This window comes from Culex pipiens, chromosome 1 (genome assembly GCF_016801865.2).
Source record: "Culex pipiens pallens isolate TS chromosome 1, TS_CPP_V2, whole genome shotgun sequence".
Taxonomy (NCBI): domain Eukaryota; kingdom Metazoa; phylum Arthropoda; class Insecta; order Diptera; family Culicidae; genus Culex; species Culex pipiens.
In genome coordinates, this window is record NC_068937.1 from 136,421,838 (window position 1) to 136,449,011 (window position 27,174).

Below are 27,174 nucleotides of genomic sequence, written 5' to 3' on the forward strand. Positions count from 1 at the left end.
TATTATTTTTTAATTTTGCGTTTTATTTTTTTTAAATATGAAGTGTTGAATTCCTGAATTATATTGTAAACTCTTGAATTATTTTTTTAATTTTATCAAATTCTATTTTTTTGATTGGAAAATTTTGGAAAAATTCACATCGGATAATCAAATCTTCGGATAATCGAGTCATGAAAAAACATCATTTTCGTTGTCTTATTTTTGATTATCGAGATTAGTTAAAACCTCAAAACTACTCTTATGCGATTTAGATTATTTTATTTCAAGAGGTAAGCAAAGTAAATAATTAAAAAATACGACGATTTTTTCCATGATTCGAGTAGTCGAAGTCCCATGCATCGATGTCTCTCAAAAATATAAAAAAGTATAAAAATTGAAATTTCAAGATTTAAAGAATTTAAACATTTTAATGTAAAAGTTTTTGGGAAATGCATTATGTAAACAATACTACAATTAATTTACAATCTAAATTTTGATCAAAACATAATTTTTGCGATGCAGTAAAATCGATAATTTACAAAAAAATTAAAATATCTCTAAACTAGCTTAAACATGTTAATTCTTGTATGTAAAAACTAATTACACAAAATGACTTCTTTTGACATATGGAATGCATGGACAAAGTTTCATCCGAATCAAAAAAATAAAATTTAGAAATCGCGAAAACAATCGTAGAGAACTACTCATTTCAAACTAGTACCGTCATACAGTTCAATTTAATTTAAAAAAAAATACAAGCACGTAGAATCACGTATCTCTGTGGTGCAATTATATCGATATCGATGTCCGTGTGCTCTCTTGTTCTTTTTAGATAGGAATCCCAGCAAGCTTAGAACAAAAGAGCACACCGGCATCGGTATAAAACATTATGAATGATCTCACTGACCAAGGTGCGGTTCATTCACAAGAATCATTAATTCATTTCGCGCTAAACAAGACTCGTTCTGAACAGCAACCTTACGCAAATATACAGTGTGTGCGTAATACCAAGTACATAAAACACAGTTCCACGATTTAGCGCTCGCCACTTGTGTTAGTGAGATACTATCCTAGTTCTACCTCCCATCAACACACACCACACCAACCTCACACTTCCAGACCGTGCTGCGCAAAAGTGTCCCATTTGAACTGTGTCATTGATGATTTCTCTTATGCTCAGTCTGATGTAGGTAGAGCTAATACGACTCTTATGCGGTTATTGTCGACGTCCGCGCGAGAGTTCCACACACCACTCAAGACATCGCGGCGCTCGGCAGTCCGGCACCGGTCTCTGTGATAACAGCTTCAAGTGGTCATACAGGTCTAGCACTTAATCACTCACTGTTCAGTGAATCGGTCAATCGGTCAATCGCTCGTGCCCATTCCACTTCGCACAGGTGCGAAAGAAAGTGTGTCCTCCTTGTCCCCTGGGAAGAACCGGTTTGTGGTGCTTAATTGGTGTGTTTGCGCTAAAGTGTGCTCTCAATCAACAAAGTTCAAGTGCGATGGCATCGAAGGATGAGAGCAGATTCATCATCAGCGGTGGGCCCGAACCGCAGAACATTACGGAAGGGTTCGGATCGATGGGGGCCTTTGTCCGCAACCGGATGCGCCGTAACGGGAACGATGTGGCTGTGGTGGGTTGAGACGGAGTCCGGTATTGGGTATCAGCTATTGACCTTTGCAATTCGTAGATTGACGGCGTGTACGGAACGGAAGTGCAATATCTGGAACTGCTGGAGCAGTCGGTGCGGCTGGCCGAGTGTCTCCGGACGTTGGCCGGCATCCGGGTGGGCGACGTCATCGGTATCGTCAGCGAGAACCGGCTCGAGTTCCCGGCGGTGCTGTTTGGGGCGCTCTTTGTCGGTGCCACAGTCGCGCCCATCAATCTGACCTATTCCGAGCGTAAGTGGTGGCAAAGTCCGCGGCCAGGGTCGTCCACGGTATAATGAGCTGAGAATTATGAATCGAAAGAAGGCGAAATGCATTATAGGTTGTTTTTGGGAAACCGGTTTACGCGAACCTTGACCATGCTCAACCGCGATCGTTCGGCTTCCCAAATTTTGCCAATTCCCCCCTAAAACATGTTCTTAGCTAATTGATTATCGCGCAAAACAGCTTGTCATGACAAACACGATAAGCGCGTTATCACAGCACATTATTACCCTATTCAAATTTGTTGATAAGCCCAACCGCAAGATTACAAGGTGCAATCTCTCCGCAGGTGAACTGGAGCACGCGTTCAGCCTGTCCAAGCCGAAGCTGATCTTCGTGTCGCCATTTTCGGCGGATCGCGTCGTAGCGGCGGCCCGGCGAAACCGGCACATTGTCCAGAAGGTGGTCCTTTTCGGGGACGAGAATCCCTTCGTTGAGGGTCAGGATCAGCGGGATGTGGTCCTTTTTGAAGAGTTTCAACGATCGGTTACGTTCGTGAACCCGTTGACCTTTTACATTCCCACGGTGGACATTGATCAGCACGTGGCGCTGATCATGTGCTCTTCCGGGACGACGGGGCTGCCGAAGGGTGTCCAGCTCACCCACGCCAACCTGTTGGCCAGTATCGCGCTGTTGGAGTAAGTTTTTGATGATCTTTCAATTTACTTGATCCTCTAACGAACGATCTTTCAGGGAATCCTCGAACCTCATGGAACCACCTCCCGGAGGGATCGTCCTGCTCGGAGTTTTGCCCTGGTTCCACGCGTACGGTTGCATGACCCTGATCAACGTGATCTGCAACAAGCAGAAGCTCGTATCGCTGCCCAAATTTGAGGAAGGTCTATTTTTAAGCTGTATCGAGAACTATCGCTGTACTATGATCTTCGTTGTACCCCCGCTAGTCGTTTTCCTCGCAAAGCATCCGCTTGTAGACAGCTACGACCTGTCCAGCATCGATACCCTCCTCTGCGGAGCCGCTCCGTTGAGCAAAGAGACAGAAGACCTGGTGAAGGCACGACTCAACGTTCGACACGTCCGTCAAGGTTACGGAATGAGCGAGACTACGTTGGCCACGTTGGTGCAGAACGGAGAGTGCCACAAAAGCGGGAGCGTCGGCAAGGTACAGATCGGAACGCTGGCCAAGGTGATCGATCCGGAAACGGGCAAGCTACTCGGGCCGAACCAACACGGCGAACTCTGCTTCAAGGGATCCCAGATCATGAAGGGATACATTGGCAATGAAAAGGCAACGCGCGAAACGATCGACCAGGACGGATGGCTGCACACCGGAGACGTCGGATACTACGACGAAGACTTTGAGTTCTTCATCGTGGATCGACTAAAGGAGCTGATCAAGTACAAGGGCTTTCAGGTTCCGCCTGCCGAGATCGAAGCGATTCTGCTGACCAACCCGAAGGTGAAAGACGCGGCCGTCATTGGACTGCCGGACGAGGCCGCCGGAGAACTTCCGCTGGCGTTCGTGGTCAAACAGGATGGCGTGGATATTAGCGAGGCCGAGATCAAGAAATACGTTGCCGATCGGACATCACCGGCCAAGCGACTGCACGGGGGCGTGAGGTTCATCGCGGAGATTCCCAAAAATCTTAGCGGAAAGATTCTGAGGCGGGAACTGAGGGCTATGCTGCAAACACCCAAATCAAAGCTGTAGATCAGCAGTCGTTCTTAAATTACACTCCGTTACGTTCGGTACAAATCCTCCCAACCAATCGCTGTCCGAAAGTCCATATTCGCCAACTGTCAAAATCACCAAGATTCATCAACGCGAGGTACATACAACAAACATTTTGGCTTTCGAAGCGTTAGGAAATTAACCAGACCTCGTTCAAGGGTCAAAGTCACGAGAGATTTATTTTAACAAATAAACAATAAATTGTACTAGTACAGACAAACAGTTAAGTAGCGTCCCTTACTTATTCATTGCTTGCTTCACGCTGTCCGGAAGCTTGGCCAGAATATCCTCGTGCGATATTCCACTGGCCGTCCCCAGTACTCCACAAGCGTTTGGAAAACTTACCTCCTTCCCGTACGAATAGTGCCGTCCCAGAATGTCGGTCAACTTTCCCCCTTGCGCCTCGAGGACCGCTTCCGGTGCGCACGTGTCCCACTTCTTACAGCCGGCACTGGCAAACACGTACGCGTGAGCCTTCCCCTCCAGCAGCTGCAGTACCTTGTACCCAGCGCCACCAACCCGCAATACCTCATCCGGGGACAGCGCGTCCAGCGCCGACTGAACCAGTGCATTGGAATGTGATCGAGTCGTAGTCACGATGAACCTGTCCGTAGGCGGTCGCGTCGGAATGAACCCTCCAGCTCCGATCCCCTTCACTCCCCAGATGGTCCGTCCCTGCGTCCCGCTGTCCGACTGGAAGAACGGCTGATGAATCACTCCTCCAACCGCACGATCATTCACCGAAATCCCGATCAACACCGTAACACGCTCCAAAAACCCTTGCGTGTACTCGCTCGTCCCATCCAACGGATCCACCCAAATGACCAACTCACTCTCCTTGACCTGCTTCAACGCGTCCGGGCAAGCGTTCCCCGCCAAAAACTCCCCATTAACATCCGACACCAGCCAATCCTCCGGAACGCGCGTATCACAAGCTCCCTCCTCCCCAATTATGGTCACGTTCGGGAACAGCTTCTCCAGCGAGGCCACGATGCAGCGCTGCGCCGACCGGTCCGCCTCCGTCTGCAGGTCGTCCTTGCCGTCCTTCTCCACGATTCCCAGATCGCCCTTGGCCAGCACGTCCCGGATGATCCGCCCGGCACGGTTCGCGATCTGGATCGAGCTGGCCACGATCCGCATCACAAGCGGGGCAACTACCGTCGAACTGGCCATCACGAAACTTGAAGAACTTCGGAACTCTGGACGATCGGCTCCGAGCAGATAAGAAAGTGGTCGTCCGGTCGAAATGAAGAGGAGTGAAAACAGCGATTGATTTACAACCCAGCCTGACTGACTGAGAAACACTTGACACAAATCTGTGTTGGGTTATGTTGATGGTTTCAAGAGGGGGTTGGGAGTTTGAGTGGGGTGGGGTTGGTTATGAATGACAAGCCCTGCAAGAGAGTGTCAAAGTGGGCGGGGTGGGGTGAAAATTCAAGAAACATTCAACAAAAATAAACAAAAAGCGATCGACTTGCAATGTTTTCATTTTTTTTGGGTTTTGAAATGATTTTTCAACAAACCTAGAGTAATTTAATCAGATTTTTTTTACACAAACTTGAAATAAAATTTGCAATGGCTGCAAAGGACGGATTTTGTTTTTTGATCAAGAACAGAGGGAAAATCCATAAACATAATTTTCTAATTTTCTGAAAAAAATATCAAAAACATAAATACATTCTAAAATAAAAAAAAATCAGAAACTCGATTATCCGTAGGCCTCGGAAAAAAATCACTTCGGATAATCGAAACTTCGAATAATCTAATCACGAAAAAACATTTTTTTTGGTATCCTATTTTTTATGGTCGAGCTCAAGTATGACCCACAAACTACTCTGAATTGATTTAGAATTTTCAAATCCAAGATGGCGGCCAAAATGGCGGAGATAAAATATTGAAAACATGCATTTTTCAATTTAAAGGGCAATACAATATTAAAATTTGACTAAAATGGGGTCGCAAAAAAAATCAAAATATAAAAAAAAGTTTTTTGGTCGTGATCGTGAACGAAACTTTGGATAATCGAGTCTGGACTGTATTTGAAAATAAAATAAAAATCTGAAAGAAATTAAAGGGTACTATAAACAAAAAAATATTATTATTTTGTTTTTTTAGAGTTTTTCTGAACCCGCCTTGTGTCAGCGTATTCAAAAACAACCAACAACCAGAAAAAAAATTAGGAAATACTCCAGAAATGTATGATCTTCATACCTGCAGGCAATTTGATCCTGAAAAACAATGTGAGCGCCAGGTGAACAAAAAGATCATCATTTCCATAATTTTACTCCGTAATCTGTGCATAAATAAAATAAAATATATTTATATTTAATAATTATAATAAATATAATAAATTATATTTAAAAAAACATAAAAAAATATTATTTAAAAGTACAAAATTACAAAATATTAAACATAACATTTGTAAAGTTCTGAAATTCTAAATTTAAAAATTCTAAGATTTGACTACCCAGAGACTGAACCAGAGTCCTTATCAAAATTTCACTCCGTATAATCGAATCATGATTTTTTTTTATTTTGGTTAAGACTCCGAAAATGCTCCAAAGTATGTAATCCGATTTTCTGTATTTAAGATGGTGCCAAAAATGGCGGCCATAAAAAATAAGAATTTTGAAAAAAAAATCTATCGCAAAATATTATATTTTCGAATTTTAAATTTTGTATTGCTTTTTTTCATTTTTAGTTGCAATTCATACATTTTCTAAATGTTTATTTATTTTTGTAATTTTTGAATTTCTGAATTTAAATTTTCTAAAGTTTTTTTTTTTAAATAAAAAAATAGGTTTAAAGATTCGAGGCTTGCGTATTTTTGCTGAATTTTTTTTTTCGTTTTCTTTTCCCTTTCAGCTGTATTAATTAACAAAAGCTTTGACCAAATCAAAAAAGCAATTCAGTGTTCAAAAATTCGCAATTCGCAATTCAATTCAATTCAATTCAATTCAGTGTTCAAAAATTGTTAAAATTCCATACAAATCCGTATTATGCGTGAAATTCCCTACAAAAATACCGGCCTGTTAAAAATCCGCGAAGAAGGTCGAAAGTCCGTATGGTAAGGAAAAAATCCGTACAGTTGGTAGCCTTAGGTAAAGCATATATCTCTTGACCGCTCTTAGAGTTTTATGCAAGCATTTTTGACCGTTATTAGAGTTTTTTGCATGCATTTTTTTTGTTTCTTATCAGGTTTTGCAAAGGAACTATTAGGTTTTACGCCGACTCGATTTTTAGGTTAGAAATTTGACAGCTTGGCTGCACTGTTTACATTTTTTCACGTGTGTCTCACTGAAAATGTGTACGCGTGTGCGCTCGTGAAGTCACGCTGTAATACCTTATAGCCCATAGACATTTCTACATTCCAAATTGCAAAAGTTTTTCAACTCATAATTATTTTTTTTTAAAATGTTAGGTTATTGAAATTATAATAATTTTTAAGTATTTGTGTTAGGGTTTATTTAAAACTCAGACAAAACATACTAAACAAGCATCTAGGAACTTTATCTTCTTGTCTTGCTGGTTCAAGGCGCAAAACAACCTTAAAAATTCGCCTTGCGGTTACGACCACAATTTACACACTAAAGGTACGATAAGAGTTGCTTAGCGTTTCTCCAGCAATTCTGAGATATTGAGCGTTAATAACGCCGTTATTCAGAAAATAATCGAAATAATCCACAAATGTTGGCATCCCTTCCCTCAACTAAAACCAACCTTTGTACCATACGCATTTCGCTTTCGTTCATTCGACATTGCCAACCCAACACAGCCCAACAAACAAACAACTACACCGATATAGCTGGGCCTGTCTCTCCTGATTCGTACCGTACAACAGAGAGAAGTCAGTTCCTCCTCACCAAGTCTTGCTCTGTTTGTCTGCGTCGCTCAACTGGTGAACAAGTATCTAAGCAGCTGCCTTCAACGTCTGTTGTGGCATCCGAGTCCAATATTCCGCTAATTGGGTAATCAAAAGGTGCTCCAGAGATCCAACCAACTATCAGCCATGTCCCGAGTCCTGGTCGGAGTAAAGCGCGTGATCGACTATGCCGTCAAGGTAAGGGAGGATGATCTTCCGAGGTCCGCGATAGCAGCGATTTCGGGGCGCTGATAAGCCATTGCTAGTTACACAACATGATGATGATGGGGAACGTGTGTGTGCGTGCGTGTGTGTGTTCTTGAAATGTCTCTTCCAGATTCGCGTCAAGCCGGACAAATCCGGGGTTGTTACGGAGGGCGTGAAGCACTCGATGAACCCGTTCGATGAAATTGCCGTGGAGGAGGCGGTCAAGATGAAGGAGAAGAAGCTGGCCTCGGAAGTGGTTGCCGTTTCGGTAGGTCCAGCTCAGGCGCAGGAGGTTCTGAGGACGGCGTTGGCGATGGGTGCCGACCGCGGGATTCACATCGAGGTGACGGGCAAGGACTACGACCTGCTGCAGCCGATTCACGTGTCGAAGATTCTGGCCAAGCTGGCGCAGGACGAGAAGGCCGATTTGGTGATTTTGGGCAAGCAGGCGATTGATGACGATTGCAATCAGACGGCGCAGATGACCGCGGCGCTCCTGGATTGGCCCCAGGCTACGTACGCCTCGAAGGTTGAAAAGACCGCTGATGGGTTGACGGTGGTGCGGGAGATTGACGGGGGTTTGGAGACGATCAAGACCACGGTTCCGGCGGTGATTAGCGCCGATTTGCGACTCAATACGCCGCGTTACGCCACTCTGCCGAACATCATGAAGGCCAAGAAGAAGCCCATCAAGAAGGTGGCGCCGAAGGATCTCGGCGTGGACACGACACCACGCATCGAGATCGTGTCGGTTGAGGATCCGCCGGTGCGCCAGGCCGGTTCCATCCTGCCGGACGTGGACACCCTGCTGGGCAAGCTGCGCGACGGAGGACACATCAAGTAGGCGACGATGAATTGCAAGTTTTTTTTTCTGTTCTGTTCGTGACAAAGTGCATTTCTATTATTGGCAGAGTGATGAGAGCGAGAGAGATCGAAATATAATTTCTAAAACAAAAAATAAAATCAAGAGTTTTGCACTTTAGAACCGGAAAGGACATTTCTTTCAATCAGAAAATCCACACAATTTACTTCTACCAAATTGACTTCTATTCAATTAGCGGCTTCATCTTCTTGGACAAACTCGATCATCACATCCTCCTGCTGCTGCGTCAGTTGGTTCTGCAGTGCGGCCTGGCACCGTTTTTTGTGCTTGCTGAATGTTCCGTCGTCGCTGAACCGTTTCGAGCAAACCGGACAGCTGAAGGGGCGCTCCCCGGTGTGGAGTCTGTTTTGAAGGGGAGGGAGAAGATTATTGCAAGCGATCGTTGTCGCTGGTTTTCAGTAATTCGACGATTTTAAATACTACGACATTTAGATCACGGATCTACCTAAATATGTGTTTTGACTCGATTTTAAATTAGATTTTAGATGGGATTGGATTGGAAGTTTAGATTGTAAGAATTTATAAATTCTTTTTATGATTTTATAGATTTTTGAAATTTTAGAGCTGGATCTTTTAAATTAATTATTTTTAATTTATGTGTTTTAGAATTTCAGCTTTCAATATTCAAGAATCTAAAAATATTACGATTTAATAATTTTTGAAATTTAAAATAAAATTGTTATGCTAGGTACTTGAAGTTTGGGAAGTGCACTTTCAGCTTAGAATTCAAAGCAATTTAAGAATATTTTAAAACTGCGGCCCAGACAAACTCGCAAACAAACTTTTTGACAGTTTGCCTGCATTTGTTTGCAGAAACGTCAGCCTGCATACATTTGGCTTTGTTTGCAAGTTTGCGAGTTTGGCAAACTGTCAAACTCGAAAAACGTGCGAGCTTGTTTGTTTGTTTGCCATAGTCTAATAGCTGCTTATGACGTACTTAGTTCAACGTAAAAAAATCAGTTTTTTTTAGAATGTTCAATTTAAAGAATGTTAAAATTATGAAATATTATAATTTTTAAAAGAATGTTATGATTGGACAGCATTAAGAAAAAATGAATTCAAGAATTTTATAAATTTCCATTTCTATATTATAAAAATTATAAGAATCCAATTATAAATTAAGGGTCATGATCCGATTAAGTCCCGTACAAATCTTCGGTTAATCAAGTCTGGTATGTATTATAATACCTTATATTTCGCAATTCGCAATTTTCAGTGTAAGAACGGGCCTTGACCGATCTTATGCACCAGGTTCCCGACGAACACGCACACCCTTGCTCTGAGTCAGTACGAGCAACACGCTAGAACACGCTTTGAGTGTTCGTGCCAGGCATGCACACCTTTTTTTCCGGTTACGCATTTTAACTCGGCCGGGGGTGGTACATTACGTAGGGTTTGATGTAAGTATAAGCGCCTAACCATTTATAGTGTGCCTATCAACTTTCATTAAAGCAAGTACTGTTTTATTTTTCGCAATTCGCAATTTTCAGTGTAAGAACGGGCCTTGACCGATCTTATGCACTAGGTTCCCGACGAACACGCACTGCCCTTACACCTACATCTCACCCTTGCTCTGAGTCAGTACGAGCAGCACGCTAGAACACGCTTTGAGTGTTCGTGCCAGGCATGCACACCTTCTTTTCCGGTTACGCATTTTAACTCGGCCGGGGGTGGTACATTACGTAGGGTTTGATGTAAGTATAAGCGCCTAACAATTTATAGTGTGCCTATCAACTTTCATTAAAGCAAAAACTGTTTTATTTTAGTTTGAATTCAAAAACTAATTGTTATTTTACTGTGTATTGTTTTCTCCTGAAATCTTTCCTAGTGTTGAGTCGTGTTTATATGTTGCTATTTCTTTTGTCGCGGTGTTTTGTTACAATTTTTGGTCCTAAGCATGTTATAAAAGTTTACCAAAAATACAATAGTAATATTTGTGTTAATCCTTTAACCATTCCATCAATTGAGTAAGGGCTCAAACCTCACTTGTTTAAAAAAAGGGTGAAGATTGAAAACAATAGACAGTAAAAGAGAATATATTTTATAAAAATCAAGAATCAATAGTAAGAGAATGATGAGCGTATTTTAAAGAATAAAAATGAGAAGCTAGATGTATTAGATGTAAAATTAGACAATAGTTAATAAATAGAGATACAAAACAAGCTTAGATTATAGTAATGATAATTTATAGGACAGATAAAGAATTATTCAAATAAATAAATTCGCAATAAAATCAAAAAAGATTAGACAAATAATAAATAGACTTGATATTACTAGTACATTATGGAAAAGTATATTTTTAGGAATTGAGAATCAGTAGAGCAAAATAAAAATAGGAGATAGGCTGAGAATGAAGAGAAGAGAAACCCCGTTCTGCGATGCTCAGGTACATCCACAGCAGTTGACTCAACATACTGCGAATCAAAACAATACCGTCTACAATCACAAATTACTTCCCTTTCCCACATTGTCGCGCCCCTTTCTTTTAGCCGTCTCGACTCTGACCCGCGGTGGTCAAAGGTTTACGATCCGTTTCCACAGGCCACCAGCTAGGTCATCATGAAAACCAAGCCAACGTGGAGGTAAGAAAATAGGACACTCGCAAGGAACCAGAGCTATACTGTTCTGATCAAGATAATTCGGATGATCTAACAGAACTACGGATGTAGTTAGTTGCGCTCCTTCCAGGATGTTCCTTACGTGGACGTCAACCGAAGAGCACGCAACAAGGTCAATGCCATTGCATGCTCTTAGGTATCAATCCTTGGCCTGCAAGTACTGTTTTATTTTTGAATTCAAAAACTAATTGTTATTTACTGTGTATTGTTTTCTCCTGAAATCTTCCCTAATGTTGAATCGTGTTTATCTGTTGCTATTTCTTTTGTCGCGGTGTTTTGTTACAATATTTTGGTCCTAAGCATTTTAGAAATGTTTTTCAAAAGTACAATAGTAATATTTGTGTTATTCCTTTTATCATTCCATAAATTGAGTAAGGGCTCGAACCTCACTTGCTTAAGAAAAAAGTGAAGTTTCAAAACAATGGACAGTGAAGGAAATATACTATGTAAAGAATCAATAGTAAAAGAAAGATAGTAATTTATGAAGTAGATAAAGAAATTAACAAACAAGCTTAGATTGTATTGAGGGCAATTTACAGGGAAGATGAGAAATTATTCAAATAGATAAATAAAGAAAAGAAAAGGCACATGATAAACAAAACAAAATTGACATCGCTGCCAAATTAAGGGAAAGCAGACAGTTTGTTACAGCAGCATCAATTGGTAAAATAGAGTGGAAAAGCGTTGAGAAATAAGAGAATCAAATAAGTAAAATCGAAATCAAATGAAGGATAGTAAACAGAAGCCGATTTAGAAAATCAGTGAAACAAAATAAATAGAAGATAGCTGTTAGCTGAAATGGAAATAAGAGAAACCCCGTTCTGCGATGCTCAGGTACATCCACAGCAGTTGACTCAACATACTGCGAATCAAAACAATACCGTCTACAATCACAAATTACTTCCCTTTCCCACATTGACGCGCCCCTTTCTTCTAGCCGTCTCTACTCTGACCCTCGCTGGTCAAAGGTTTACGAGTCGTTTCCACAGGCCACCAGCTAGGTTACACCTTGTCATCATGATGACTAAACCAAGCCAACGTGGAGGTAAGAAAATAGGACACTTGCAAGGAACCAAAGCCATGCTGTTTTGTCCAAACAGCACTACGGATGTAGTTGGGCTCCTTCCGGGATGTTCCTTGCCTAGGTGTGTCAACCGACGAGTATCATCAGTATCATGCACCCTTGGCCTGCATAATACCTTATATTTTATAATTAAACTAAAATAATTTTCCTTTATTTAAAATTTTAGAGTTAAAGAAGACGAAACCTTTATTATTTATTTGCAAAGCGAAACGACCTTTTTAAATTTTCGAACTTTAGAGTTCAAGACGTTATTAAGTTTTTGTCTAATAAAATGTTATGTTTTTTTTATTCGGTAATTTTCAGTTTACCGAACTGTTCAGCAGTTGAATATTCGGTAAACTTTACCGAATTCGGTTAAAAAAATCTAAGTGGGCAATTTTTACAATTTAAGTTTTTTTTTATATATTCTAATTTTAGAGCTTCCAAATATAAGAATTAAGGAATTTGAATTAATTGTTTTATAATTTCGGTATTGGAAAAAAAGAATCTTATTATTTCTGAAGTCATGAACTAAAAATTAAAAGCATTTGAATATTGAATATATGTAACATTACTTAACGTAACGGAGACAAATACATGGATTTAAAAAAAATACTATATCTTCAATTTTGTATTGTTATTATTTTTTAATTCAATTATATATAATTTTATTTGATATTTCAAAAGTGATTTATGTGATTAGATGATATGTACTATGACATTTTAATTTTAGAAAATCGTAAAAATGTAATTCTTCAATTATAACTTACATTGTTTTATACATGAAAGATTTGTTTGCTGATTTTGCTCAGCTTTAAAATTTTGAGTTTTAGAATATTCGAATTTGGTAAAATAGAACTTCGGGTATTTTAAATATTTTTGGAATAGAATTTCTGATATTAGACCAAAACAATATTTTATGCGCTAATTATAAAATTAAAAAAAAAATATAAATTAGAAAAAAATAAGGCCAAAGAATTTAAGAATTCAAAAATTCTAGAGTCTTGAAGTTTTTAAATTTTATATGCATATTATTATCAGTTGGTTTAACAATTACATCCTGTTAGAATGTAATACATTGAATAATTATTATTTTTTAGTTTTAAAATTACAAATTTTTGTATGTCTGAAACAATTTACAGCAGTTTTATAAATTTAGAGCACCATCTACATATCAAGATTACCAATTTAAATTCCTAGACTTTTTTTTTTTACAAAAAAAGGTACTATAAACATAAGAAAGACAATAGCTTATAGGAACTTTAAAAAAAAACTCTAGATTTGTAGATCGCTCGAAATAAGTAAGTTTTTCAAACAATCTTTTAAAATCACCCCGAGCTTACCTCCGATGAATAACCATCTGATCCTTCCGGCTGAACGTCTTGCTGCAAAACTCACACTCGAAGCGCTTTCCCTCGGTATGCTCCCGCATGTGGGTTCGCAGTGCCGTGGCCGTTTTGTACGTTTTGATGCACACCGTACAGTCGTATTTGCGCACCTCGGTGTGCTTGTTCTCGATGTGAATCTGAAGGCGCTGAATCGAGGCGTTCCGCGCGCCACAGATGTCACACCTGTACTTGTCCGTGTGGATTTCCTTGTGGTGGGCTCGGTGGTGGGACGTGAGGAAGGTGCGCGAACAGGTGGGTTCCGGACATTTCACGTACGGGTACTCTTCGTTGGGGTGGACCACCTCGATGTGGGCGGTCAGCTCGTCCGTGGTGCTGTTGACCGTTTTGCAGAGGGCGCAACTCAGGTAGCGCTGCTGCCTCAGCTCGGCTTTGGCCTTATCCGAATCTTGGGTATTTTTACCGTGGGTAAACTTCTTGTGGAGGTACAACGCTTGATAGCTTTGGAATGACTGCGCACATTCTGCGCAAAAGTGCGGGTTCTTGCCTTCGTGGACCAGCTCGACGTGGTGCTTTAGGTCCAGGTTCCTCCGGTAGGTCTTGTCGCATTGTGAGCAGGCAAAAGGTTTTTCATTGTTGTGCAACAGCATGTGCCGCTCCAAACTGGATCTGGCCGTGAACGTCTTCCGGCAGATGTTACAAGTCGGAACATTGTCTGATTTTTTGTGTTTGGCCCGCGTGTGAGACGCCAGGCAGGTTTTGTTCTCAAACACACGACCGCAATGTTCACACACCACCGGATTGATGATCTTTGCGGGCACTTCAAAGTTTGGATGCATTCCGTGCGCACGCTGTTCGTGAACCTTTTTGGAATTAAGACAACCGAACCTTAACGGACATACCTCACACTTGTACGGTCTCTCGGTTTCGTCGTGACGACTCAGATGGACATTGAACGTAATAACCTGCGGAAAGTCAACTCCACACTCTTTGCAGTGAAAGTCCTTCGTCGGGGCATGCACCTCCGTCAGATGGGACATCAACTCGTTGGCATCGGTGAGAACTTGAACGCAAATGTAGCACTTTCTAGTCCGAACCGCCTTCAGCGACGAGGGACCGTTCTTATCCCGCTTCACGGTGGTTGTTTTCGGTTCGTTTTTCGGAATACGCCTCGGTTTCGCAGGCTCATCAAAATTTTCCTGTTCTCTCTTAAGTTTCCTCCGAACCTGCTTCTGTTTCCTCCCTCTTTTAGCTTCCCTTCTTTCAATCTCCCTCTTCGGCCCCTCATCTTCCTCTTCCGTACTCCAACCAGCACTGCTGTACTCATGACCAGTAACGAACTCTTCCATCACATCCTCCGCCGTACCAACCTCTACCTGCATCTCCTCAATCACCTCCTCCACAATCGCCTGAGTTTCCTCCTTGAACTGACCCTCAAACTTAACATCCTCACCGTCTTCAACTTGCGACTCACCACCCCGTCCTTCCGCCAGCTGAACAATCTGCTGAAACGCATCTTCGGCAGTCGCGAAGAAAACTTGCATCGAACTCATCACGTCCAACCGGACCAAACACTCCTGGCAAATCATCTCCAAAAAATCCGAATCCTGAAAGATGATACTCATCAGCTCGTACACGCAGTACGTAATGTCGTTGTCCCCAAGTATGCCAGCCTTGGACACCATCGTGGCCGTCGGATAAAAGTTCAAACACATCCGGCAGCTGCTCACGTCCGAATATTCCCCCGAACTAAAAAAAAAGAGAAGAAAGCTGTTCAACTCCCCACCACCCTCAAAAATTAGTGTTCAACTCACGCAGTGATGAAGCAGCTCGGTTCCCGGTACCGCTCCAGCTTGCTGTCCTCCCCCTCCGGCGCCGTAAGACGAAAGTGCCACTGGCAAATCTCCAGCCCGGTCGTCGTCGCGGGCAGCTCAAGCGGAGCGCCACAGCCGAGCTGGATCGCCTCCTGCCAGCGTTGCACCAGCGACGGATGCTGCGGAAAGGGCCGCAGGTTGCCGTCGGTCGCCTTGCACGTTGGCACGACGCAGGGCATTTTTCTAATCGGACAAAATCGATAAACGAAAAACTGCGGAGCACTTTCCTGACGAAGAGGTTTTCTGCGACTATTTTGACAGTTGGACGGTCAAGCGCAAAGGGAAACAAACATCCGAAAGTGACGCATTTTTGTTATGGCGCCGAGGGGCGTCGCGATGCAAACTGACAGCACGCGAGTTTGACAGTTTGGTGGCTTTGTGTTGTTAAAATTCGGATATCCGTAATAATTTTGTTAAAAAAGTTTCAGATTCGATTGAATCGAGGATTGAATTCAATTGTTACAAACTTTTTAACGAAATATTCTGTGTGCACCTATATCTATGTACGTTTTGGATTAAACGACAAGTTGTTGACCAGAAAACGAAGCGGAAAGATGTGTGTTTTTGTCTCTTCCACCGAATTTGAATCTGTATTAAAAACAGTCCCCTCATTGTCGAGCTATGGAGGAACGGGAGGAACACAAACTATTAGCTATTTGGGTAAAGTTTGTCGATTCAGCTGAGGTACTTCGCACAAAGTTTGTCCAGGACTTCGAACCATCGATACATCCCTGGAGGGCAGTCAAACACAGGCATAAAACATAAAATTGACAGCATGCAACCACCCCGCTGACAGCCGGCAGTAGCATAAACTGTTTACATACGCAGCGACCGAGCATAAAAATCAGTATCGACAGATAAAAATGTAAATGTTACCAAAAGTTTACATAAATACCGTAGAATAACATAACTACTAATCTCTACGTGCAACATAAATCGTGGTTAATGTCTGTTTAATCATAACTATTAAGAGAATCACAAGCAAAATGGTACACTTTTGCAAGCTTTGTCAGCTGCTGCACAAAAACATGGACTCCATAGAGTGCGATAGCAGCAACGTCTGGCTGCTCGAGTCGGTCTTCAAGCTGAAGATCGTCCCGGTCAACGGGCGGGTCGAGCCGATCTGCCAGAGCTGCATCCGCAAGTACAACAAAGTCATGCGCCGCAAGCGAAAGGAAAACGGAGGCTTTCCGATATCCCAGAACCAGATCTTCCCGATCTCGACGACCACGACGACGGTCACCTCGTCGACGCAGCTGGTCATGATGCAGCGGCAGGAGCAGTTGGCAACGCAGAATCAGGGACTTGTCGGGGGGACTGGCCAGCACAGGGAGGAGGACTCGTCGACGGAAACGTCGATTGTGACGGCCAACAGCTTTCAGCTGAACATTACGGGCGCGGCGGCTGTTTACAGGACGGGACGTGGGTCTTCGGATGAGGATAGTTCGGCTGGGAAGAGTAGCGACGTGGACGACGACGACGATGACGATGATGGTGGAGAGGACGTGGTCGGAGACAGCGATGACGATAGTTGTGGTTCCAGCGAATGTTGTAGTGACGGATCGGAGGAGAGTAGCTCCAGCTGTAGCAGTTCCAGTGTGAGCGAGAGTTCCTCAGAGACCAGGACCAGTTTGGTGATCGATGAATCGATACAGGGCAGTGAAGAGATGTCGCAGGATGTGCCCGTGAAAACCAATGGAAATAATTTAGAGGTTGATCAGGTTGAGAAACCTGAACTGATAGTGATGAAGGGGTCGAAAAAGAAAGATTTTTCTCATGTCTGCGGAGTATGTGGTAAGGTTTTCCGTAAAATTGGCTATCTTCGTGTTCATGTAAGAACGCACACAGGGGAGAAGCCATTTGCCTGTGACGTGTGCTTCAAGAGCTTCACGCAGGCTTCTAGTCTGAATATTCATAAGCGATTGCACAGTAACATCAAGCCCTACGTATGCCAAGTGTGCGGCGCAGAGTTTACCAGTTCTGGAAATTTTCGTGTTCATATGCGAATACACTCGCAAGATCGCAAATACAGCTGTAGCTACTGTGACAAGACGTTTGTGCAACTCACCTCGAAGAAATTACACGAAAGGATTCACAACAATATCAAACCCCATGTCTGCAAGATATGCATGAAAGCCTTCTCCAACATCAGTAATCTACACGTGCATTCAAGAACGCACAACAACCTCAAGCCATACAAATGCCATATATGCGAACGCAACTTTACGCAATCTCAAACACTCAAGACGCACATCTTGTCCACCCACACGAATGAAAAGAAATTCAACTGCGATAAATGTTCCAAAGGATACGCCACGCTTTCTAACCTCAAAAACCACCTCAATAGCCATTTGCAGAAGAAACCGTATGAATGTAACGAGTGCGGCCGGCGATTCACGCAGAAAAGTTCCCTCAAAACGCACCTGGACTCCCATCGGTCCGATCGCGACCCGATCCGGTGTGACCCATGCGGCCAGGAGTTCCCAACTCCGACCGCTCTCTACGCTCACCGTCGGACCGTCCACAAAACGCAGAAAAAGACCCCAGAAAACGCCACGACGTACGATTGTCCGCGGTGTGGTAGGAGCTTCAAACAGCTGCGATGGTTCCGGACGCACATGAAGCGGGAACATCACCAGGATGTGGACGAGGGGACGACGACGACGACTGAGAAAAAGAGTTCCAACAAGATCACCATCGATGGGGTTGACATCGAGGAGGTTGAAGAACCGGACCAGCCAGATGAGCTGTCGAACTTTGAAGATTCGTTGGCGGGAGATGAGGGGGACGAGGAGACCAAAAGTGACTAGTTTTATGCCAAAGAAGTTGATAACAAGCATGCAATATGAGAAGTATACAATAAAAGATATATCATACCGATGAAAGTCGATTTTTTGTTTTATGTTTCGAAAACAAAGCGCATGCGTCGTGAAAAGACAGAAAGGATTTTTATTACATGAATTTAAAGTTTACAATAAATGTATGATAAGTATTTTTGTATTAATTTGATTAAAAATTAAAGTATGTGACCAACGAATCATAATGTAGACGCGCTGTTGAAACACATTCCTTAAAATCTACCCAACGCCGTACTGCCGTTCTTCGCATATTTGTCCCAAGCAACGGTCCTGATTGCTCGAAATCACTCGCGAACACAAATCGGATGCTACCACATAAATCGCTACTAAATAATCTCTCTTCTGCTCTCCCTCTCTTTCTGATCGGCTTAGACTCAGAGCTGATTCAAATCATTTGCGATCGGCTGTGTTTTGATCATTGATTAAATTGCTTAAAATCAATGTTATCAAAAATATTTGGCAATTTCTTAGTTTGCACAACATCAAAAACACATTTGACAGCAATTTCCACCATGCAAAATTCAAATTGACCGCAATTTTGTTGATTTTGTTAACATCGCTCCTCTCTGAGCTTTTTCTTGTGTGTTTGTCGCCGATGCGCGGAGTAGGCCATACACCTCACAAAATATTTTTGAAAAGCTTTGCCAAGCGATCGGACGACTCGCTGGATGCTTGCGAATCGTGGTAGCTCACGATTGATTTGAACAGATATAAATGGCATTTTGATCTTTTTTTTCTAAAGGTATTAAAAAATCGTCAAAAATTACATGGGACAGTTATGCGTCGAGCGGCAGTGTTCCCGCAAACACCTGTTGCTAGAAAATCCAACAAAGTGCCAAATCTGCGGATAAAATGCCTGGTCCGACACGCAATTCGTTATTTTTAACCCTTTCGTCGCAGTTATTGATCAAATATTGGTTAAAATTTTGCACACTTTGTGAGAAACGGATGCTTTTCCACCATGGAAATTGAAAATCTTCCGAATGAGGTAGGTTCTTCGCCTGTGTACATCGCTCCCTCAACATCGAATCCTTTCAGCTCCTGGAAAAGATCTTCTACTACCTCCCGGTGGAAGACTTGGAAAGTGCCGCTCTGGTATGTCTCCCCTGGAAGGCAATCATCCTGAGCGTAATTATTCCGAAATCCGTTCCGATTCACATCAAACCCGTCCATCCGGTGACGCACCAGCTCAATCCGGTTCCCGCGATGCTGTCGGCGCAGATGATGAACCCGTTCGCCAAGTCCCACTACAAGCTGACCATTTCCGATGCGGACCTTCCACAAACCCTCGAGTTTATCGATTTCTTTCGCCAGTGTGGACCAAACCTCAAATCACTCGCGCTGCAAGTGATGCGTCTCACGGAACCGATTCTTCAGGCGTTTCCATACCTGCACAACCTGGAAGAGTTACGGCTCACTACCGAGTCGGATGAACCGTACGGTCAGCGACCGCAAAATCCGGAGATCTACCTTGCATCGCTCAAGAGCCTCAAATCGTTGAAGCTTCACCTCGCAAACTACTTCATCCTGCAGAATGCTTCCCTCCTGAACTCAGCTCCCTTGACCACCATCTGCTTCGAGCGCTTCGAAGCGGAACTGCACCAGTTGAAGCCCTTCCTGCAAAATCACTCCGGAACGCTTCGCAATCTGACCGTTCGAGTGGAAGAGATGAAGCCCTTTCTGCACTTTTTAAACTCGCTTCCAAAGCTGAAACTGCGCAAGCTCGACGTGAAGAGTGCCGGCAACGAGGACGACTTCACCGACGCGCTCGTCATGCTGTTTGACCAGCAGCCCCAGCTGCGGATTCTCCGCATCGGTTCCGAACTGTCGCTGCGAGCCGTCGCGGCCATTCCGAAGACGCTGTTCGAGCTGGAAGAGCTGGAACTGATCGCCGAGAGTATCCACAACTGCAAGGCGTTCGGCCAGCTGAAGAAGCTGCGCAAGCTGAACATGATCCTGTACGACGTGCGGGCTTGGGACGAGACGGCGTCGCTCGAGAGCGTGGTGGAGCTGTCGCTGTCGGTCACCTTTCCGCTCATTTCGCCGGCCATCTTCTGTTCGTTCCCGAACGCGAAGCGGTTCTACCTGGAGGATGTCGACGATGACACGCTGATGCGGGACATAATCGTGGTTCGGACGTTGATGGAAAATGTGCAGTCGGTGGAGCATCTGGACCTGGAGAACTATGTGGTACGTATCAGGTAGCGAGTCCGGATTCAAACTCAACGAATTCGCCTTTCAGCTGAAGGAGCGTGAAATCCTCAACGACAGCGTTGATCGCTTCGACCGCATCGAGGGACTTCGATCGCTGCGGTACAGTTGCCGGGACATGTCGGACGCATCGCTGCTGACGATGGCCCTTCCCGAACTTCGCGAGCTGTACCTCACGCACTGTCCGCGCGTTTCGTTCAAGGGGATATCCTTCTTGACGCGCAATTGTCCCCAGCTGGAGTCTCTGCAGTTTGAGTACAACAAGGAAGGATTCAACGACGATTGCATCGATATCATTACGCGGAAGCTGCCGCGACTTCGTCGATTGGTTCTCGTCAATTTGAAGGAGCTAACCAACGAGACGGTGCTGTCTATCGTGGCCAATTGCAAGAGATTGAGGGTAAGGTTACAATTCAAACCCGTTGAAAGCTTCCTAAAATTAATTATCAATCACATCAGGAATTGACCTTCTCGTACTGCGTTGGGATCACCATGGAGAAAGCGGAAGCGATCGAAAAGCTGAGCTCGCTGAAGACGCTGCGCAATCTGGTCTACAGCTGAACTGTGTACGCAGGGCAGTTGTTCAATTCGCTAGTATGTAGAAGGGCAAGGAAATGAACAAGCTTTGCTTATCAGCACTCGGAAAAAATATTACCTCTGGTTGGATTGTCTCATTACAAGGGAAATAGTAAATCGCCTAGCATAAGTGTTGATTTATTTTGGCATATGAAAACTATTGAATTGATTGATATTAATATGAGAAAATGATGAAACATATTTGGAAATGAAGAGATGCAATGTTTATACTTATAAACAGTAAAACTAAAATTACTTTTTCAAGGGCACAACTATTCCAAGTAACGTTCTGAATGGGACCATCCATAAACCACGTTGACACTTTTGGGGGGGGGGGGGGGGGGGGTCTTATGGCGATTGTCCACGCTCCATACAAAAAAGTTTTTTTTTGTATGCACAATTGTCCACAAGGGGGGGGGGGGGGGGGTGTTGACATTTCCAAGAAAGTGTTCTCGTGGTTTGTGGATGGTCCCATAGAGCTATCTAAGCCCGATCTCACGCACACTAGCTTACCGTTTGTTTTTGCTGGGGGGTACAAATTTTAACCTAAAAACCCTTCGTGTACAAACACGCAATACATGCGCACGTAGATAACTCTATAATCGAATCACGAAAAAAAAAGTTTTTTCGATGCCTGATTTTTTATTATGTATGCACTAACCTACTCTAAAATAATTAAGAATTTTTAAATCCAAGATGGCGGCCAAAATGGCGGTGATGAAATTCTGTAATTCTGTAATTTCGGAATACATTCGTCCGGCTTCAGCTGAAGATTCATGCTGTCCCATGTTGCATGTTCGAGTGTAGACCTACGGAAAACCTTGCCGCGAGGAGAGGTGAGTGAACCTGTACACGAGCCACCTACGACATAATTCCTCGGGCGGCCCAGGTCAACTCGAAGTTACCCCAGGCACCCCCAGTGCAGGACACATTGGGGGTAGAAAGCGGATAGATATTTCAGTGAATACAATAATTATGACAATATAGTTTCATATAATCCTTATTCCTTGATCTTACCTTTTGACACTATCAAACCTAGCAATATTTCTATTGCATCTTACCATCCCCTTTTGATAGTGTCAACTTCAAACCTTCATCCATTGTGCAATTAACACATAATTTCCGCTATGTTCTTCATGCGGAATCTTCGTCTACTTTCTTCGCCTTATTATCACTGAACCACGGCGCGATATTGTTCTCACATTTTTTTGAGCTTCAACGACCGATTGTTATTCACGCACTTATAAAAATACTTGTTCTGTTTCGCGGCTTTGTGAAAAAAAAAAAAAAAAAAAAAAAAAAAAAAATGGCGGTGATGAAATATTGCAAAAATGCCCTTGGTAATTCAAAAGACAGAACTCGAATTTGATGTTAAAAGTAAGAAAATAAAGAAATATGAAAAAAAATCGTGATTCGATTATCCGAAGTCCCGTACAAACCTTCAGATTATCAAACATCGGATAATTGAAACTTTGGATAATCGAGTCTGGACTGTAATGGTTGCGGCCAATACTCACTTCGAAATCCGGTATGATGTAGTCCGCTTCAGTATGTTGGACCAAGACCAGCAAACAAGTCCCCAAAGTGAAGAGCACAGCGAATCGCTGCATAGCTTGTTTTATGTACTGAAAAAAAAGTAAATCTTTCCCAGTTCCTGAGGGGAACACCCTTGAAGAGTATCGGGGCCGGCATTTACAAAGCGGATTCAGTGGCAGTTTCATTCTCAACTTAATGTTAACATGTTAAAGTTAATGTTAACATTCCATAGGTCGCCTCCCTAAGGTGTCGTGATAAGGTCCAGTTTGTGACGATACACTACCTTCCCTTTACTAAGCAATCGATTCCAGAAGGGAAAAGATCACCAGTTGTGTTGGTCCGAGCCGGGATTTGAACCCCGATCTACCGCTTACGAGGCGGAAGCGTTACCACTGGGCTACGTGGCTCGGTCGGTACTGAGTTCGAGTTCAAAGATTGTCCAACAACTTCAGACTCTAGATGATGACTGATTTTTATACTAAGTGCTATGCAATTTATATACTTGTATTGAAATGCTTATTATTAACGTCGGAAGGCACGTAGGATCCATTTTTAAGCACAGAAAAATATACAAAACGTTTTAAATTATAACAGAAGCAATTAAGAAAAGTACTGTACTGATTTCTTTCTGTCTGCTGACAAAAAAACGTTACTTAATCCACCTTAAGGTGGTTGGTGCCTTCCTCGCATTCATGTTGTATTTTAGGTTGTATTTACAAATTAATTTAAGAGTCTTTTTTTTTAATTTTTTTTATTTTTTTTTCATTTATTTTTTTGTAATTATTGGTTTTACTTGAACAGCAATTTTCAATTCTTTTTTTACCAACTCTCCAAAATAAAGGAGAAAAGTCCCATGAGTTATATATTTCAGTAAAAAGTTCGTGTAAATCTTTGTCGAGACAAAATGATGCAGCAACATAATTAATACAGATTTTTTCCAGAAGAGACGCAGACACTGCTTAAGCAATGTGGCAACCGGGCGATACGCATGCAAGGGGGTGTGGCTGCCAATCCCCCGCGTGGTCAAACCAAAATCCCTACGCATGCTGCGCGACTCTCGCGCGTAAGCAAAAAGATCCGGCCTTTGAGGTTATGCAAAAATCACCCTTTTTTGTGGCTACAAAAAAACTTTTTCTTGGCATAACTTTAAAAGTACTTCATTAAACAGAATAAAATTTAATAGGGTCTTAGGGGACCCCAAAACGAACAGAATAAGGCGGATCCGGCCAAAATCGGTTCAGCCAGTTCTGAGATAATCGTGTGGAAAAAAAATCATGTCTACACACATCCCCACAGACATTTGTTCAGAATTTGATTCTGAGTCGATAGGTATACGTGAAGGTATATCTAGGAGGTGTATTTAAGAAGTTCATTTTTCGAGTGATTTTATAGCCTTGCCTCAGTGAGGTGAGGAAGGCAAAAAAGATTAAGCATTTCATGCTATTCTACATATTTTCGTACAGAGTTCAAATTATTTGGAAATTACTGAATGTGCTGAAAAAAAAAAAGAGAAATGCTTATGTTCTCAAATATCCCAAGAAATTGTCGTAGCACAATTATTTAAAATGCTATTATTAAAATCAAAAACAACCACAAACTATACCACGAAATTGTCCCCTTAAAATACCCGCCATTTCGAAACTCACCTGTCGCACTATCCTTTTATCACCGTGCAAGTTCATGAACCAAATCCCAGCGCTCCCCCGTCGAAGCCTCGGGAACGTCGGCTTCCCCAACTGGAAACTCGCGTGTGTGTTATCGGCGACGGGAAAAACACATTTTCCCAACCACCTACTCACCAACACTAGTGACGGGGCGCAGCGTCCCTCTCTGTTTGGCGTTAAAACCTGGTAGGTGCGTTTGTCCTTTTCCTTTCCGATTCCGAGGATGCACGGTTTGGCGCAGGTTTGGGTGGAATTCACGGCATGTTTTTGAGTTTGATTTGTTTGCCTTATGCAAACTTTTTTAAAATGTCGTCGGACAAGTTTATTTAATTTACAATAAAAATAAAATAAAAATAAAATAAAGGCATGAGTCAACTTAAGTTTTTAAATGGATGACTGTTGATCAACGAAAGGCATCAGCAAAGTTCACAACTTTTCTCGCGAAGCAATTTTTTTTTATCAAAACCAATAATAGATCCAAGTTGGGATTTCCTGAACGTTACATGAAAGTTAGTGCAATCGTGGTCACATGATTTACTCATGTTTCTAGTGCAATAAATTTGGGTAGTCGGAATTTCTCGTAGGGTGAATTTCAGCGTATCTATTTATTGAGCTCCATTTAAAATTTGTCAGTAAATTTTGGTGGGAGTAGTGGCAAAAGCTTGTTGCAGGCTTGATTATGCTATAAATTTCATGCAAACCTGACAAAACATTTTTGTTCCAAAACTTATTACAGTCGACTCTCATCAGAGCCATGGCTGTGGATCTTCTCGATATGAATATCTCTGTCAATTAATTTTGCCTTCTAATAGCATGCTTTGATTTTTCGTTCTATAATTTGATACCTCCCGCTCTCGACAGTCCCTACATAATCCACAGAGAGAGATAGTCCACTGTAGTTTTTGGTAATCATTATCAAAGAGACCATCGAGAAAGAGAAGCACAAGAACGATGCAAAATGAAGACTCGATTGGAAATATGTCTGGTAAGTATCTTGGCAATGTCCAGCAAAGAAAACCAAACGAATGTAGGGGAAAGTGGGACAAGCTAAGGAAATGCTCGTTATAACCCATCAAAACATTGAAAAATCTGTCGGATTTTTTTATAATCATCTTATTCCAGGTCTTAACTAAGACTTTGATAGAACAAGTTTTAAAAAAATCCTGTTTTTTAATGTAAAAAATTGATTTTAAAAATTTTGATTTTCCGTACGTTCTTCTCAACTAGTGGGGCAAGACGAACAACCCGTTGGGGCAAGAGGAACAATGCATGAAACAACATGTTAATTTGCTAACAATTGAACTGTTATCACTTAGATACATCATTTTGAACGTTTCTTAAATTTTTAGATTAAATAATAATATTTTACCAAAAAATTTATCGTTTTTACGAATAAAAATTATTACTTAGATGATATTGCGCAATTCTCACTAACTTGGACTTCGCACTAAATTATTGCTATCGATCGCACTATTGCGACTTGTCAAACTGGCTTGAGAAATTTTAATTTTTTTCAAAAAATGATCGAAGCGAGCCGATGTTGCTCACCTGTTAATCGCAATTTTAAAGTGCGAATGTCCAGTTTCGTGGAAACTGCGACTGGAAATGTAAATAAACAACTGCTGGTTGCCTAGTTTTTGGAAATTTTGTTGTCAAAAGTGCGGCCAAATCCAAGTTACAGTGCAAGGATCAATAAATAGTAAATTTTCATAATATCACTATATTTTGCATGGACATTTTTTAAACAATTGTTTATTAGTTTTTAAGTACTTTTTTGTATTTATTTCTCAATAAAATATGTTGTTGCAGCAATTCGTATTTTTTCCATACTAAAATTCCATATAGTACACTTGCAAGATTTTTTTTAAAGCTCTCAACAAAAATAACCAAAAGTTAAATCATACTTTATAATAGGTGCAAGTCATTGGTAGAGACACTACTGATCTAGGAAAAATAGAATTTTGATAAAATGAGCCTTAAAACGAACCCTAAGCCTTATTTTATACTTTCCAAATATTATAAGAAAACAAAGGTTTTGAAAAAACTTCATTAAATCTTATGCCCCGTGGCGTTTACGTCGTTTTGGCGGTTATGTGGTAGTAGAATCAGCTAATTGCATCGCAAGCAACAATTCCTCATACTGGAAATAATCAAAATTGTAAAAATTACGGCCGTACGAGTGATTGTTCATATGGTCGTCTTGCCCCACCTTCCCCTAATACTACTTTCAAAGTTCCGCTTTGCAGGGAACCGTTGCAAATATTTTTCAAAGTATATGTCGCCTTCTCTTAAAAATTGGTCCGGAAAATAAGGGGACAAAATATATATTTTTTCAAAAACTTCAAAATTTTAATGGAAATAGAAATCTAACCAAAAACCCAGCAAACCAAAAAAAAAAATTATTCGCAGAGAAAAATATTTCGTCAACGCTTTGATATTTTGGAAACTTATGATTGCAAAACAACTGAATAGGTGTGTAATGCATTTTAACACACTTTTTTAATAAATTTTTTTAAACCATGACTCGTAACTTTTATAATTTTTTTGTCATTTTTTTTTAAATATCTTAGCCGATATAGGTAAAAAGAAAACGTTGAGCTATAATAAACATTGAAAATTTGATTCCATATTGTCTGCATATAAGGTGGTATTCGTTTAGATATTTAAAGTGGTTTGCCCCTTTCGAATGGTTTTTAATAATTCTTAACCGGATGCAACAATTAAATTAAATAAAAAAATGAGAATTTTGACACAGCATAGTATATCAATAGTTTTTGGAAGAATTTGCGAAAATGAAATGAAATTATTTGTTTTCTTCAAACTCTCAATTTATATTATTTAGTATTGTTCAGAAACAGAAACTTTACCATAA

At 41.8% G+C, this 27,174-nt stretch overlaps 6 protein-coding genes across 7 annotated transcripts; 4 read left to right on the top strand and 2 right to left on the bottom strand.

Moving 5' to 3' along the window:
• The first annotated feature begins 1,209 nt into the window (after positions 1-1,209).
• On the top strand, positions 1,210-3,831 carry LOC120420753 (uncharacterized). Its single transcript, XM_039583855.2, has 4 exons — positions 1,210-1,616; positions 1,674-1,884; positions 2,204-2,552; positions 2,608-3,831. The coding sequence occupies exons 1-4, from the start codon at positions 1,485-1,487 to the stop codon at positions 3,581-3,583; spliced, it is 1,668 nt and encodes a 555-aa protein (XP_039439789.1). The 5' UTR covers positions 1,210-1,484; the 3' UTR covers positions 3,584-3,831.
• On the bottom strand, positions 3,757-4,886 carry LOC120420755 (3'(2'),5'-bisphosphate nucleotidase 1). Its single transcript, XM_039583858.1, has one exon. It carries the CDS (start codon positions 4,775-4,777, stop codon positions 3,842-3,844), a length of 936 nt encoding a protein of 311 aa, XP_039439792.1. The 5' UTR covers positions 4,778-4,886; the 3' UTR covers positions 3,757-3,841.
• Positions 4,887-7,441: 2,555 nt separating this feature from the next.
• Positions 7,442-8,658, top strand: LOC120420757 (electron transfer flavoprotein subunit beta). Its single transcript, XM_039583860.2, has 2 exons — positions 7,442-7,664; positions 7,804-8,658. Exons 1-2 carry the CDS (start codon positions 7,614-7,616, stop codon positions 8,515-8,517), a joined length of 765 nt encoding a protein of 254 aa, XP_039439794.1. The 5' UTR covers positions 7,442-7,613; the 3' UTR covers positions 8,518-8,658.
• Positions 8,487-15,730, bottom strand: LOC120420751 (zinc finger protein 431-like). 2 transcript variants are annotated; one of them, XM_039583852.2, is made up of 3 exons: positions 15,398-15,729; positions 13,581-15,332; positions 8,487-8,898 (listed from the first exon to the last, which is right to left on the bottom strand). In XM_039583852.2, the coding sequence occupies exons 1-3, from the start codon at positions 15,634-15,636 to the stop codon at positions 8,724-8,726; spliced, it is 2,166 nt and encodes a 721-aa protein (XP_039439786.1). In that variant the 5' UTR covers positions 15,637-15,729; the 3' UTR covers positions 8,487-8,723. The 2 variants fall into 2 exon arrangements, with proteins under 2 accessions (XP_039439786.1, XP_039439787.1); XM_039583853.2 differs by lacking the exon at positions 8,487-8,898 and having other exon boundaries at positions 13,577-15,332; positions 15,398-15,730.
• Positions 15,731-15,966: 236 nt separating this feature from the next.
• Positions 15,967-18,403, top strand: LOC120420752 (zinc finger protein ZFP2-like). Its single transcript, XM_039583854.2, has one exon. It carries the CDS (start codon positions 16,444-16,446, stop codon positions 18,265-18,267), a length of 1,824 nt encoding a protein of 607 aa, XP_039439788.1. The 5' UTR covers positions 15,967-16,443; the 3' UTR covers positions 18,268-18,403.
• Positions 18,404-19,276: 873 nt separating this feature from the next.
• LOC120420754 (uncharacterized) lies at positions 19,277-21,235 on the top strand. The gene is made up of 4 exons (XM_039583856.2): positions 19,277-19,303; positions 19,354-20,505; positions 20,558-20,926; positions 20,986-21,235. Exons 1-4 carry the CDS (start codon positions 19,277-19,279, stop codon positions 21,085-21,087), a joined length of 1,650 nt encoding a protein of 549 aa, XP_039439790.1. The 3' UTR covers positions 21,088-21,235.
• The last annotated feature ends 5,939 nt before the right edge of the window (positions 21,236-27,174 follow it).